Genomic DNA, 15,406 nt, shown 5'->3' on the forward strand with positions numbered 1-15,406 from the left:
GGGGCGGGTGATGGTAGTGGGGTATTCCCCGCTTACCCCGGCTTCCCGCGATCCCCGCGGGCGGGTGATGGTAGTGGGGTATTCCCCGCTTACCCCGGCTTCCCGCGATCCCCGCGGGCGGGTGATGGTAGTGGGGTATTCCCCGCTTACCCCGGCTTCCTGCGATCCCCGCGGGCGGGTGATGGTAGAGGGGGGGTCCCCGCTTACCCCGGCTTCCCGCGATACCAGCACGGGGCGGGTGATGGTAGTGGGGGGTGTCCCCGCGTACCCCGGCTTCCCGCGATACCAGCGCGGGCGGGTGATGGTAGTGGGGGGTGTCCCCGCTTACCCCGGCTTCCCGCGATACCAGCACGGGGCGGGTGATGGTAGTGGGTGTTTTCCCGGCTTCATGCGCCACTTCCCGCTTCCCAGATCCCCGCGCGGGGTGGGAGATGGTAGCGGGGGTGTTCCCCTCTTACCTCCTTGGTCTCCGCTTCCCCGCGGTCCCGTGGCTGTCCGCGCAGGGAGGGAGATGGTCACGGGGGGGGGGGGGGGCGAGCGGGGCAGTGGTGGTGCTCGGTCGCGCGGCCTTTCCTCTTTTCCCCCTGTCGTGTGTGTGTGTATGGGAGAGTGTGTGTGTATGCATGTATGGGAGAGAGAGTGTGTGTGTGTGTATGCATGTATGGGAGAGAGAGTGTGTGTGTGTGTGTGTGTGTGTGTGTATGCATGCATGTATGGGAGAGTGTGTGTGTGTGTGTGTGTGTGTGTATGTGTGTGTGTGTGTGTGTATGTATGAATGCATGGGAGAGTGTGTGTGTGTGTGTGTGTGTGTGTGTGTGTGTGTGTGTGTGTGCGCATGCATGGGAGAGTGTGTGTGTGTGTGTATGTGTGTGTATGCATGTATGGGAGTGTGTGTGTGTGTGTGTGTGTGTGTGTGTATGTGTGTGTATGCATGTATGGGAGTGTGTGTGTGTGTGTGTGTGTATGCATGGGAGAGTGTGTGTGTGTGTATGCATGGGAGAGTGTGTGTGTGTGTGTGTGTGTATGTGTGTGTATGCATGCATGCATGTATAGGAGAGTTGTGTGTGTGTGTGTGTGTGTGTGTGTGTGTATGTATGTGTATGCATGCATGTATGAGAGAGTGTGTGTGTGTGTGTGTGTGTGTGTGTGTGTGTGTGTGTGTGTGTGTGTGTGTATGGGAGAGTGTGTGTGTGTGTGTGTATGGGAGAGTGTGTGTGTGTGTGTGTGTCTGTGCATGCATGCATGGGAGAGTGTATGTGTATGCATGGGTGTGCGTGCGTGTGTGTGTGTGTAGGATACCAGAAGTGTCACCCCACCCAGTCACCCCACCACCCCCACCCCAGTCACCCCACCACCCCACCCCATCACCCCACCCAGTCAACCAGTCACCCCACCCAGTCAACCAGTCACCCCGCCACCCCACCCAGTCACCCCGCCACCCCACCCAGTCACCCCAGTCAACCAGTCACCCCACCCAATCACCCCACCCAGTTACCCCCGTCACCCCACCCAGTTACCCCAGTCACCTCACCCCCGTCGCCCTCTCTCTCTCGCCCCCTCTCCGCCCTCTCTCTCTCGCACCCTCTCACACCCTCTCACCCTCACACCCTCTCTCTCTCACACCCTCTCTCTCTCTCACACCCTCTCTCACACCCTCTCTCTCCCCCACACCCTCTCTCTCCCCCACACCCTCTCAGTCTCCCCCACACCCTCTCAGTCTCCCCCACACCCTCTCTCTCTCCCCCACACCCTCTCTCCCCCACACTCTCTCTCACACCCCCTCTCTCTCTCTCCACCCCCTTTCTCTCTCAAACCCCCTCTCTCTCTCTCACCCTCTCCCTGTGTCTGTCTCACACTCTGTTTCTGGATCTCTTATTTACCCTATATATCTTAACTGCCCTATACTACACCAAAATAACCTATACTGCTTTCTTCTAGATCTGACTCAAGCTTCACATAGAAGACATCGGAACCCCCCCTAACCCAGAAGACAGGTAGGGAACACCTAACATTGCGGGAATGAGCGTACCTGGACATTGAGGGACTGCGGATCAGATAAGATCCCAGGTGGGATTGCTGCTTTAGATATTGTGAAGCGGGGACGTCCAGACACTGGTTAAGGGGTTCAGGAAACTAGTCATTCACGCCTGGCTTTTATTTCTAGATCGACATTTACACACACACTCACACGTAACAAGGACTAATTTGTAGTATAATGTAATACAATAAAGACATTTATGTCAAAAACGAATGTTGTTCTGGCTAGGAATTTATTAAATGTATTTTATTTATATATTTTATTTAAAAGCGGGGTTGGGGGCGGGACTAGGGTTGGGGGCGGGACTAGGTGGCGAGTAGATTTTTTGGTTGGGCGAGTAGATTTTTGGGTGATTTGTCGAACACTGTATATATATATATATATATATATATATATACACACACACACACACACACACACACACACACACACAACCCGTCAGAGGGCTACCACCTCATATACGGGCATACTCGCTTTAAGGACACTCACAAGTAAGTACATGTCGCCCAATAGGCAAACAACAGCTCATGCACGCGCCTGTCAGCACGTCCTGAATAGCAATACCAACTCCCTACCTGTACCGAAGCTGTGCGCAAGCGGGGAGACTATAGAGCCTGTTACAAATGTGTTATTTACATCCGTTATGCAGGTATGTGACGATTGCAGTACAGTACATGCATCGATAAGTGGAAAAAAGGTAGTGCTTCACTTTAAGTACATTTTCGCTTTACATACATGCTCCGGTCCCATTGCGTACGTTAATGCGGGGTATGCCTGTACTCTGATTTACCAGAAATCCGAGAAATGTTCACATCCAAGTATCCTCCTCAGCGGTCCCTACTGCTCCGGTTTCAAGTACTCCCAACAGGGTAGACGCAACCCTACCACGAGTAACCTTCACCCCAAGTACCCTACAAGGGGCCACCAGCTGGGCCGGGAGTCCCCCACCTACCTCAGGCCATAGTCCAAGGCCTACCAGTGATAGTCGCTTATCAAGTGGCGGCTCCGCTATGGGGGTGACCCTACCGCAATTAGTGGAAGCCAAAACTATGTCATCACAGTTACAAAATTACAGAAAGCTCAAGGCCTTCTCCGGGATAGTGCCCACGCCCTCCAAGTGATAGATGAGTGGTCGTGCTCGGAAGCCATTAAGAGACAGAGGCTGGCCGAATGCCTCCAGCCCCTGGCCGCCAATCTGTTATGAATGCACCAGGATACCGAAGGAGATGTTACCGCTCATGAGTTAGTGGAACTTTTAACTCAATTGTACACCGGCAAAGAAGACAAGCATCTGGCTCAGTTCAAGACTCTCGGCCAAAAGGAGGGAGAAGAATTGTCCACAGGTTCCAACTATCCCTGTGGACACAGCTATCCAAGAAGATCATCTCTGTCTCAGAAGTGGACTAATATCGTCTCAAACAACTGCTGATGGGATCCCTACCTTCTCATCCGGTAGCCCTTCTGATGCGGGCCGCCCCGGCAACCCCTGTACCTCCTAGCTATATGGACTTGATGCGGCAGGTCAGAAAGCCCAAAGTTCAACTGCACTTCCATGCCCCTAAAAAGACCAAAGAGCACCTCAAGGCTCCTAGCTTTTTGGACTTGATGCGGCCGGTCAGAAAGCACGAAGTTCAGCTGCACTACCATGCCCCTAAAAAGACCAAAGAGCCCCTCAAGAGTGAAGCCAAAGGGTCGTTCGCTCCAAAAGTCCAAGAGACCTACCGTACGAAAGAGGATCCTTCCCCCCATGTCACCGATAGCCAAGTCCCGGACGTCTGGGAAAGTCACTCCTACCTATCGGAGCGAAGGGGACCTCAGTAACGTCATCGGCTACCACGGTGGTCAGAAGGGTCACATGTCATGGGCCTGCCCAGAAAAAAAAAAAAAAAAAAACTTTTCCACTAGGATTGTCTGTCCTAACAATGATTTGCGGGGTCCAGACGGCCGAGACACCTTCCGTATCATCCAAACCATCTGACGTACATAGCGACAACCCTTCCGAGCCAAGCCCCAACGATGGAACCCCACCATTGGACGCTTACAGTCGGGTGGGAACCGTTGCCATCATACGCATCGTCGTGGACCACTGTGTACAGGGAGTTCCACAGCCAACATCTTCAACACCGACCTTTACAGTCGGCAGAGACCATGAAACTGCAAGGACTCAGTAATGTAGATTACTCCGTTGACAGGGTAGTGAAGGGTCGGTTAGAGATTCTGCAGCTGAACACTGGCAAAATCCCACCCTATAGATGTGGAGGCGTTGGTATGCCCCGAACCCAGTTCCCCGATCATACTGGGAACCAACACCAACATAGTGCGGGTCGTAATACAGGCCTACCTGCAAGAAGCCGGCGAACTGCCACTGGATAGCCTAACCATCCATCCCATCCTGTTGAAGGAGTGTTGCAAGGTATCTGCCCTATATTGTCATGGAGATCTCTTCAACTTGCAACCAGGAGTAACAGAGATTTCACCAGGGGGAGTGAAGCGCATGGTCGCACTATGCTGCTACCCTGACCGAGATTAAGCCTATCATCTCTTCTCCCTGAAGAGTACGCCCGAGGAAGACACCCAGTGAGGCTACAAGCTGGTGCCCGAATTGCGGGAATGGACCTCCAATCTTCCGGGAAGAGTTAGTGTTCGTCCAAAATATCTCACCATATCCAATGGCTTTTTATCAGGGATGAAAATTGGGGCGAATATACCCCGTCACCCGTGTGGAAGAGATGCCTCAGGTGAATGCCGCTGCGGCATCTGAGCAGTAAGCCGGGCTAACATTCAACTTCGGCAACTCAGCACTGCCGGCCGAGTGGAAAGGCTGACTAACGGCCAGATTGGAAGAACGCCGACCCGTATTCTCCACGAGTGAGATGGACTTGGGCTGCAGCCGAAATGCCTACCACACTATCCGGCTAAGGGCTGTTATATAGTGTGTGCGGCCGTGCACCCGCGCCTGTGCGAAGGCGCGTGCACGTGCCGCACCCGTTTTGTGTATATCCTGTGCGCGACTGTATGTATGTGTATGCATGTGTATATATACAGTTAGGTCCGGAAATAATTGGACACTGATACAAGTTTTGTTATTTCGGCTGTGTACCAAAATAAATTCAAGTTACAGTTAAATAATGAATATGGGCTTAAAGTGCAGCCTACCAGCTTTAATTTGAGGGTATTCACATCCAAATTGGAGGAAGGGTTTAAGAATTACATATCTTTAATATGTAGCCCCCTCTTTTTCAAGGGACCAAAAGTAATTGGACAATTGACTCAAAAGCTGTTTCATGGACATGTGTGGGCTATTCCTTCGTTATTTCATCATCAATTAAGCAGGTAAAAGGTCTGGACTTGATTCCAGGTGTGGCATTCACATTTGGAAGCTGTTGCTGTGAACCCACAACATGCGGTCAAAGCAGCTCTGAATGCAAGTGAAACAGGGCATCCTTAGGCTGCAAAAAAAAAAAGAAGAAAATCCATCAGAGAGATAGCAGGAACATTAGGAGTGACCAAATCAATAGTTTGGTACATTCTGAGAAAAAAAAGAATGCACTGGTGAGCTCTGCAACACAAAAAGGCCTGGACGTCCACGGAAGACAACAGTGGGGGATGATCGTATGATCCTTTCCATAGTAAAGAAAAACCCCTTCACAACATCCAGCCAAGTGAAGAACACTCTCCAGGAGGTAGGCATATCATTATCCAAGTCTACCATAAAGAGAAGACTTTACGAGAGCAAATACAGAGGGTTCACCACAAGGTGCAAACCATTCATAAGCCTCAAGAATAGAAAGGCCAAATTACACTTTGCCAAACAATATCTAAAAAAGCCAGCCCAGTTCTGGAACAGCATTCTCTGGACAGATGAAACTAAGATCAACCTGTACCAGAATGATGGGAAGAAAAAAGTATGGAGAAGGCTTGGAACGGCACATGATCCAAAGCATACCACATTATCAGTAAAACACGGTAGAGGCAGTGTGATGGCATGGGCATGTATGGATTACTATGGCACTGGGTCACTAGTGTTTATTGATGATGTGACAGAATATACTGGACACCTAACAAGCTGATGTGACAGAAGACAGAAGCAGCCGGATGAATTCTGAAGTGTATAGGGATATATTGTCTGCTCAGATTCAGCTAAAATTCAGCGAAGTTGATTGGACGGCGCTTCACTTTACAGATGGACAATGACCCAAAACATACTGCGAAAGTAACCCAGGAGTTTTTTAAAGCAAAGAAGTGGAATATTCTGCAATGGCAGAGTCAATCACCTGATCTCAACCCGATCGAGCATGCATTTCACTTGCTGAAGACAAAACTTAAGGCAGAAAGACCCACGAACAAACAACAACTGAAGACAGCTGCAGTAAGGTCCTGGCAAAGTATCACAAAGGAGGAAACCCAGCGTTTGGTGATGTCCATGCGTTCCATACTTCAAGCAGTCATTGCCTGCAAAGGATTCTCGACAAAGTATTAAAAATGAACATTTTATTTATGATTGTGTTAATTTGTCCAATTACATTTGAGCCCCTGAAATAAGGGGACTGTGTATGAAAATGGTTGCAATTCCTAAACGTTTCATACGATATTTTTGTTCAACCCCTTGAATTAAAGCTGAAAGTCTGCACTTCTATTGCATCTCGGTTGTTTCATTTCAAATCCATTGTGGTGGCGTACAGAGCCAAAATTATGAAAATTGTGTCAGTGTCCAATTATTTCCGGACCTAACTGTGTGTGTGTGTGTGTGTGTGTGTGTGTGTTTTTTAAAATAAATAACTAAAACCTGAAATAATTTTTTTAATAAGTTGTACATACATACACACACACATACACACACTCATATACTTACATTTTCAGCGGCAGTAGCGGCGCGATTTCTTTTTTTCTTCTTTCCCTATCGGCCGGTTTTACTCTGCTTGCTGTGCGCGCGGCGCCATTATAGAAAGGCTGACTGACGTCAGCCAACTAAAATTCCGCGCGCACGCCCTCCACTATAGAATAAGCCTAAGTGACGCTACCCCCTTCCGCGAATGTTCGCATCGCCCCCTGGGATGTGGACGATGTGAGAAAACCTACAAGAGATGGAGACAGCCGGGATTGTGACTGAGTCCCGGAGTCCCTATGCCTCGCCTATCGTGGTGGTGAGGAAGAATGGGTACACTTCCAAGAATACAGGAGCTACATAACGCGCTGAATGGGAGTCAGTGGTTCAGTGTTCTCAACTTGCGATCTGGGTACTACCAGGTAACGATGATTGCAGAAGACCAGGGGAAGACCGCCTTCATCTGTCCCCTGGGATTCTATACATTTATGTGCATGTCCCAAGGCATCTGTGGAGCTCCCGCTAACTTTCAGCGGCTAATGGAGAAAACCCTCGGTGACATGAATCCGTGGGAATGCTTGGTCTACCTGGACGATATTATCGTCTTTGGTAAGACCTTGGAAGAACATGGGGAACGGCTGTTAAAAGTGCTGGACCGTTTGGGTCGAGAAGGCCTGAAGCTGTCCTTAGACAAGTGCCGGTTCTGCCATACCTCTGTGACTTCCGTGAGATACATTGTGTCAGCCGATGGGATTGCCATGGATCCGGCCAAAATGGAAGCCGTAGTGAACTGGCCGCGATCTGAGAACGTCATGGAGCTACGCTCTTTCCTCGGATTGTGTGGCTACTATCGCCGATTTGTGGAGGGATATTCGAGTAAGATATATATATATATATATATATATATATAAATGTTTGTCTGTGGTATTGTGTGTTTTGTCATTGGTTGGCCCCTCTCGCTGGCAAGCTCTCCCATTGGCTGAGGGGCGGGGTGACGTCACACACAGGGGCTCACACGCACTGTTCGATACTCCTCACTCGGCCGCTTCTCCTCCTCACCCCACTGTAACCTCCCCTGGCGCTTCTCCGCTTAAACCCCACTCCTAGCCACACTTAGCGGGGACCGGGAGGGGAAGGGAAGGGAGGGGAGGGGGGAAGAGCGCCGGGAAGGGGGGGGGGGAAGGAGCGCCGGGGACGGGGAGCAACACCTCCCCCTCACCTCCTCACCACCAGCGGGCCCCGTACTATCTCCCCTTAGCGGGGACCGCCGGGGAGGAGCGCCCGCCGCTTCTCCTCCTCACCACGCGCCAGACCCGTACTCTCTCCCTTGAGCGGGGACCGCAGGGAGCGCCGGGGAGGGAGGGGGGAGAGGAAGGAGCGCCTGCCGCTTCTCCTCCTCACCACACGCCGGACCCGTACTCTCTCCCCTCAGCGGAGACCGCCGGGAAGGGGAGGGGGGGAGGCTTGGGGGAAGCAGCGCCCACCGCTTCTCCTCCTCACCACATGGCGGCCCGTACTCTATCCCCTAAGCGGGGAGCGCAGGGGAAGGGTGAGGAAGGAGCACCTGCTGCTTCTCCTCCTCACCACACGCGGGCCCCGTACTCTCTCCCCTCAGCGGGCACCGCTGAGGACAGGGTGACCCAGCTCCGGGGAGAGGGGGAACAAGTGCAGGGGGGGGGGGGAGAAACACCTCCAGGGACAGGGGGAAACCAAGGGCCTGGGACGAGGGAGTGGTACATGCGCCTGGGACAGGGGGGTTGCAGGGGAGGAGAGTGATGAGGGATACAGAGGGGGGGGGGGGGGAGAGTGATGAGGGCTGCAGAGGGGGGGAGTGATGTGGGGTGCAGAGGGGGGAGGAGAGTGATGTGGGCTGTAGGGGGGTTGGAGAGTGATGTGGGCTGCAGGGGGAGAGTGATGTGGGCTGCAGTGGGGGGAGAGTAATGTGGGCTGCAGGGGGGGGAGAGTGATGTGGGCTGCAGGGGGGGGAGAGTGATGTGGGCTGCAGGGGGTGGAGAGTGATGTGGGCTGCAGGGGGGGGAGTGATGTGGGCTGCAGGGGGGGGGAGTGATGTGGGCTGCAGGGGGGGAGTGATGTGGGCTGCAGGGGGGGGAGTGATGTGGGCTGCAGGGAGGGGGAGAGATGAGGGGTGCAGGGGGGAGAGTGATGTGGGGTGCAGGAGGGGGAGAGTGATGTGGGATGCAGGGGGGAGTGATGTGGGGTGCAGAGGGGGGAGTGATGTGGGGCGCGGGGGGGGAGAGTGATGTGGGGCGCGGGGGGGGGAGAGTGATGTGGTAAGGGTTGGAGAGTGCTGTGAAGTGTAGGGGGATGAGAGTGCTGTCCGGTGCAGGGGGGGGGAGGGGGGCAGTGATGTGAGGCAACTGGGGTGGGGGGGAAGGGGGGAGAGAACGGAGTGTAACAGGGGGGGGGGGGGGCCGAGCTGGGAATGGGGGGAGGGGGGGAGAATGGAGACAGAGGGGAGGTGGAAAAATTAACTCCCGGGCATATCAGCTAGTATATATATATGTATGTATGTATTAGAAGTAGAGGAAGCACACAGGAGCCTTCGATAGAGTTAAAAAAAAAAAACTTCCGTTGTATTAATACATTAGAGCAGCATACATACAGTGACGTTTCTGGACAATCCTGTCCTTTCTTCAGACCATAAACCTTACAAACACAGTCACAAACCATCTATAAATACCCCTGAGGGTTGAAAAATCACCTTACCCCAAAACACCTGTGATTCCAAGCTGAGAAGCCTCTGCAGCTTGATTAGTTCCTGATCCAGCGTCTGACGTCATTGCGCATCGTAGCGTCATGGCTGACATAACGCCATGTTGCTAGGCAATGCGCTGTGTATATCAACAAAGATAGAGGTGGACCACAGAGCACAAAACACTGCACAGCATTGCAGCCTACAGAACAAGACTAGGCATGCACAGCACATCTATAGTGCTAATTAAAGTTCAATAGTCACTAATCCTCAATAGGAGTATTGGAACCTTGTAGAGCTTTTTCTGTGTTCATCGCGTCATGACGTCAGCAGCGTCACATGACACAGTGTTTGTAAGGTGTATGGTCTGAAGAAAGGACAGGATTGTCCAGAAACGTCGCTGTATGTATTAATACAACATCAGTCTCTATCCAAGACTCTTGTGCTTCCTCTACTTCTAATACTTATCTATACTGTACGTGGATCCAGCTTTGAGACGCCGGGGTCAACAGAGGGTGAGCACCAAGGAGGAAAATATTGTTAATGTATTCCTTATAAGCAGTAGTGTGCCACTCTCACATACCTACTTCCTTAAGTATTTATGTGTGTGTGTATGTATTTATAGGTGTGTGTGTGTGTGTATTCTCTCATTTTTACAGATTTGCTCCTCCTCCCATTATCCTCCTGTGTTCCTTCACTGTCCCTTCGCCATGCAAACCCTTCCCCGCACGTGTGTATGCTATGCGGTTGCATGTTCTCTTATGTCTCTCCACAGAAGCTGATGGCCGCACTGACACACACACAAATAAAAAATACATACACCACACACAAAAATACATACATCACACACAAAAATACATACACCACACACACACAAAAATACATACACCACACACAGCTTCTAAAAGCGTAATCCGAAATTACCGTTACTCACCTGCGATTGCCACGGTTGTGCGTCTTTTTTTGAGTAGGAAATGCTTTAGATTTGATTTAACTATTAAGAATCCTCAAACTGCTGTTTTAAAGACCTCTAAAAATAATTTTAGATGTAATATTTATTTTTTAGCTAAAGAAGTTTTGAATCAGTGGTCTCAGTAAAATAACTATGAAAACCTTTATTGGCTTCAAGCGTCAGCTAATAAGAGTATTTATAATAAAGTTTTAAAAAAACAATCTATTTTTGTTGATCTCACTTTCTATGATCCTTTACTTTCGATGTTATTTTTTTTTAAAGGTAGTAGAGAAAATAATTATACTGTTTTTATTAAATACATTTATTTTTTATTTTTATTTTAATGACTTATTGCAAATTATTAACAATCTCTGAATTTACATAGCTCATTATCTTTGTTTTGATCTTACAGTAGTAGACCCGATTCTGATGTGTGTGCAGTGCAACCTCCACTTGTGTACAGTTCCCATTGTTATTCCACATGATCGTTTGAAAATGACCTTGTCTGTTGCCCATTTAAGAGCCTGTAGCACAACTTACCTGCAGTTTATCATCATAATTTATTTCTTCTTGAGAAAGCCTCAGCTCCTGTGTTAAATGAAACGAGTGAACAAGATGTTCCGGAGAGACAAAGTCTTGAGTCACTTGGATGCAGCTATGAAAATTCTGCACCTGTCACCGAAAATCAGAAGTGGAATTGCCACATTAAATAGGCTTCCTTGACAAATGAGCACAATACTTCCCATTGCCCCGTAAATATCAGTAAGTGTGCACAGTAGGAAAATCAAATGCAAGGATCCTCAAAAACAGGAAAAATAGCTGGTTTTGCTCTTATGGAACAGTTCCTATTTTGCCTTATAAAAGGAATCAAATGTGTGTGAACACCGGGCAGATAATCCCGCCTGATGTCCAGTGAAAGCCATATTTATTCCAAGTTGACCGTGGCATGGAATAACCGTAATCACGTACGCTTGAAAATTAGTATCCAAAGCCATGAGCCTAGTTTTTAATTTTGGCTATCTACTAAAGGAAAGAGCAGGCCTCACAATTGATAACTTTATATTTGAGTTAGCATTTCAAGTGGGTGAACCTGTATTGAATACCTGTATCAACTCCTTGTGCCATTGGGTATGTCATTTTTTCTACAAGTGTCTGACCATCAAAACCAATATTGTAAAATCTGAAGGGCTTAATAATGCATGAACATGTGCTACTTGTAAGAAATAGTTTGTGTGTGTAAGTTCAACAAAAATGAAATGCTGCATTGCTGTTTCACCTGATATATTGATCCCGCTGGTAATATCACAGCATCACCGAGGAACTGGACGACTGTGTAGCTTTTCACGCTATAATCCTCGAGAAGACTTTGGCGGAGTTTCTTACTTAGGTACCAATTCTGGTCTCGTATTGGGTCATGATCGGGAAGTATTTCTAGGCACTGCTCTTTTGCAGCCTGCAATAAAAAGATATTTGTTTGTGCAGGGAAAATAATTACAAATATGAAATAGTCTCTTTAAAAACTACATTGCTGTATGGGCAACTTTCTTGCAGATATTCTGTGGTCAAACAGCATTACATTTCTGAAGTCATTAGATAAATGTTCACTTAATGTAACTATGTATTTGTAACCATATATTTGCCATCACAACTCTATGCCCAGGACATAGTTGAAAACGAGACGTAACTCAATTTATTACTTCCTGGTAAAACATTTTTATAAATAAGTAGTATTTCAAGATAAAGCCAAGCAAGCTGGTTTACAAAACAGTATGTAAGGTGGAGATTGGAAAGCAGAATCACTGAAGTCCAAAGAAGTGCACCAACAGCTCACCAAGTTGAGGGCTAAAAAAACTTTTATTAAGACTACATAAAATGTAGTCACCTACTTGGTGAGCTGTTGGTGCACTTCTTTGGACTTCAGTGATTCTGCTTTCCAATCTCCACCTTACATACTGCTGCTGCTGGATTGGAGTGACACGCTGAGGATCTGAGGGTACGTGGGTGTTGGCGTTTACTACATTCTCCCCCGTGAAATCACGTGTCTACAGGGAGAGGAAGATTCACCGGACGGACCGGACGTGCTATGACGCACTTCCGGCACTCGGGAACTCCACGCCAGAGATGAGAGACCGTGCAGTGGATATCCAGGACAGCTTCGTCTTTTCTGCAGACAGGGCTGCGCACGAGGAGTGCTACAAGAGGGATCCGTAGAGGCACCGACATGGGCTCTCTACATTCTAAGGATCTCAGGTAGCGGTTTCCATTGGAACTCCCCTTCCCTATATACGCAGTCCACAGTGTCTTCTCTATCTACTTTAACCCTCCTGTTACACCCACGTTTTGAAATCCCCTCGCTGCTTACCTCAGCAGTCCTACGTTATTACCACTTATTATTAACTTTTTTTGTACTCTCTGTTTAGAGCTGTGAGTAGCTAGATCATTGACCATGGTTTACAAAACAGTTAACTATTTTTAGCCATCCACTCAAAGGTTTAAAGGCTATATTTTAAGCTATATTTTCTTGGAATTAAAGTCTAACTGCTCTATATAATATTTCTTACCACACATATCTGACAAACATACTTATCTTATGATAGTTAGATAATTGAAGTTCAACATGATTTGTTACAGGATTAAAAAAAAAACCCATCTAATCCACAGTCCTCATTGCTTTCAGCTGTTATTCCTTAAAACTCAAGCCCCACTTTGCAGAGTGACAAACATTGTTTGAAGCATCTGTTTCCAATTTCATAAACAACTTTTGGGGGCCTCTTCTTCCTGTGTAACACAGGAATGTTGCTAACGACATGTGAGTGTATATATGATTCGGGCTGACTTGGGAGTGAATGTTGAATGTGTGGACACACCTTTGTGTGCTTTCTGAGAAATGTCTTATAATTTAATCACAATTCATTCATTTTTGAGTCCATGCAGTATTGTTACGACACCTTATTTTGTATGTATTTCTCAGATAGTTAGTAAAGACATCAATGTGTACTGTATATTCTATAAAGGAACTGCTTTTGTAATGACATGCGTATACATTAAAGATTCATTGTTTGTCGAGGGTGAGAAAAATTGTAATCAGCTCAAATATAAAGAGCAATACTATATGTTGATTTTGTGTGGCACTCCCTTCCTGCCTAATTATGAGAGTTGTTCAACACAACGGGGCCTTCAATTAGTGTTTGGAAGCAACTAGAAGTCATAACATGCTCCAGCTGCCTGCAGGTAGAACCGCAGTAGTAGGGAATTACATCAGAGAGTGGAGCAATGTTCTGCGATGACGAAGGACAGTCCCTCTCCCTGGGACTAAGGCAGTTATCCTTAAAAAAAAAAGGGGGGGGGGGGGGTGGCAAGAATTTTCAAGCCAAAAAGTGGTGATTCACCACAGTAAAATGATAGATATGGAATCCTGCATTAGTAAAGAAATACTTAAATAAAGGGTTGCAAACGTCCAGTGATGTTCTGTATCAATTATGCCACAACATGCTAATGATTAAGTGACACTGAACAAAGTAGACATGCATTTTGTGTTGACCTCAAAAACAATTGCAACCAATTTGTTGCAGGCCCCTCTGGCAGCAAATAGTTAAATATGGAACTAAGCTAAAGAAAACCTAGACATTAATACAGGTAGAACATAGATGTGACCAAAAGCACATGCATTCGATAAAAAACATTCAAAATTATGTGTTTGTTCCAGAGCAGAAATTGTGTGTTCCAGGGAAGGAAGTGTGTGTTCCAGGGCAGGAAGTGTGTGTTCCAGGGCAGGAAGTGTGTGTGTTCCAGGGCAGGAAGTGTGTGTTCCAGGGCAGGAAGTGTGTGTTCCAGGGCAGGAAGTGTGTGTTCCAGAGCAGGAAGTGTGTGTTCCAGAGCAGGAAGTGTGTGTTCCAGAGCAGGAAGTGTGTGTTCCAGGGCAGGAAGTGTGTGTTCCAGGGCAGGAAGTGTGTGTTCCAGGGCAGGAAGTGTGTGTTCCAGGGCAGGAAGTGTGTGTTCCAGGGCAGGAAGTGTGTGTTCCAGGGCAGGAAGTGTGTGTATTGTGTGCCGCTCTCACAACAAATCCCCCTCTTGGCCAATTTAATTTAGTTCAATTAATAAATATTTTGGGAAAACAAGCACTTTTTAGAAGTGTGCACAAATCAAGCAGTGTTTTGAGGATGGTTGTGCACAAATCAAGCAGTGTTTTGAGGATGGTTTTATCATGAAACCTTAAAAAGGCAATCCAAGAAGCACATTACAAAATATATATATATATTTAAAATATATGCAGCATTTGATTACTGTACCTTTATTGTAAACTAATTACCTAAGGAAGACCGTGGCGACATCTGGGAGCAGCAGCAGACGTCCAGGTGGCGGTGGCAACAGCCGAAGTCCGTGTTCAGCTGGCGGGAGCAACAGGAGCAGAGCAAACAGCTGATGCTAGTTGGAGCCGGGGAACCATGTGACCGGAGCAGGAGCGTGCCTATTGGGCAGCCGGCTCCTCCACCGCTGTTACATGGTTCCCTGGCTCCACCAGCAAAAGCGGTTTGCTCTGTTCCTGCTGCTTCCGCCGGCTGAACAAGCACTTCGGCTGTTGCCACTGTCACCAGGACTTCTGCTGCTGCTGCTTCCACGATGTCGCAACGGTCCTCTTCAACCTCCACAGCGGTCTTCCTCATCCTGCAGGTACGTGTATGGTACCCAGATAGTTATCCGGCCTGCTGAAATTGACCATTTTCCCAGGTAGACAGCGAAATTGAGGACCCGGCACAACACTAGACTATACACATTCACAACATTTCCTGTCATATTTGTTTAGTTTGATGTATTTTGCATTATTCCTTTCTTTAATTGATTTCAGTCGATTTTTCTTTTTGCTCCATCAGGCTGCCA

At 48.1% G+C, this 15,406-nt stretch overlaps 1 protein-coding gene across 2 annotated transcripts in view; it reads right to left on the bottom strand.

The window, feature by feature from the left end:
* The window catches only part of JMJD1C (jumonji domain containing 1C), a 1,023,975-nt gene that overhangs the window by 7,708 nt on the left and 1,000,861 nt on the right, over positions 1-15,406 (bottom strand). For both annotated transcript variants that reach the window (XM_075612982.1, XM_075612983.1), the window contains 2 exons: positions 11,805-11,981; positions 11,069-11,200 (listed from right to left, as the gene is read on the bottom strand). In XM_075612982.1, the coding sequence (XP_075469097.1) occupies positions 11,069-11,200; positions 11,805-11,981 (309 nt within the window). The remainder of the gene's footprint in view (positions 1-11,068; positions 11,201-11,804; positions 11,982-15,406) is intronic.

The sequence above is a fragment of the Ascaphus truei genome, chromosome 8, assembly GCF_040206685.1.
Source record: "Ascaphus truei isolate aAscTru1 chromosome 8, aAscTru1.hap1, whole genome shotgun sequence".
In the NCBI taxonomy this organism is placed as follows: Eukaryota; Metazoa; Chordata; class Amphibia; order Anura; family Ascaphidae; genus Ascaphus; species Ascaphus truei.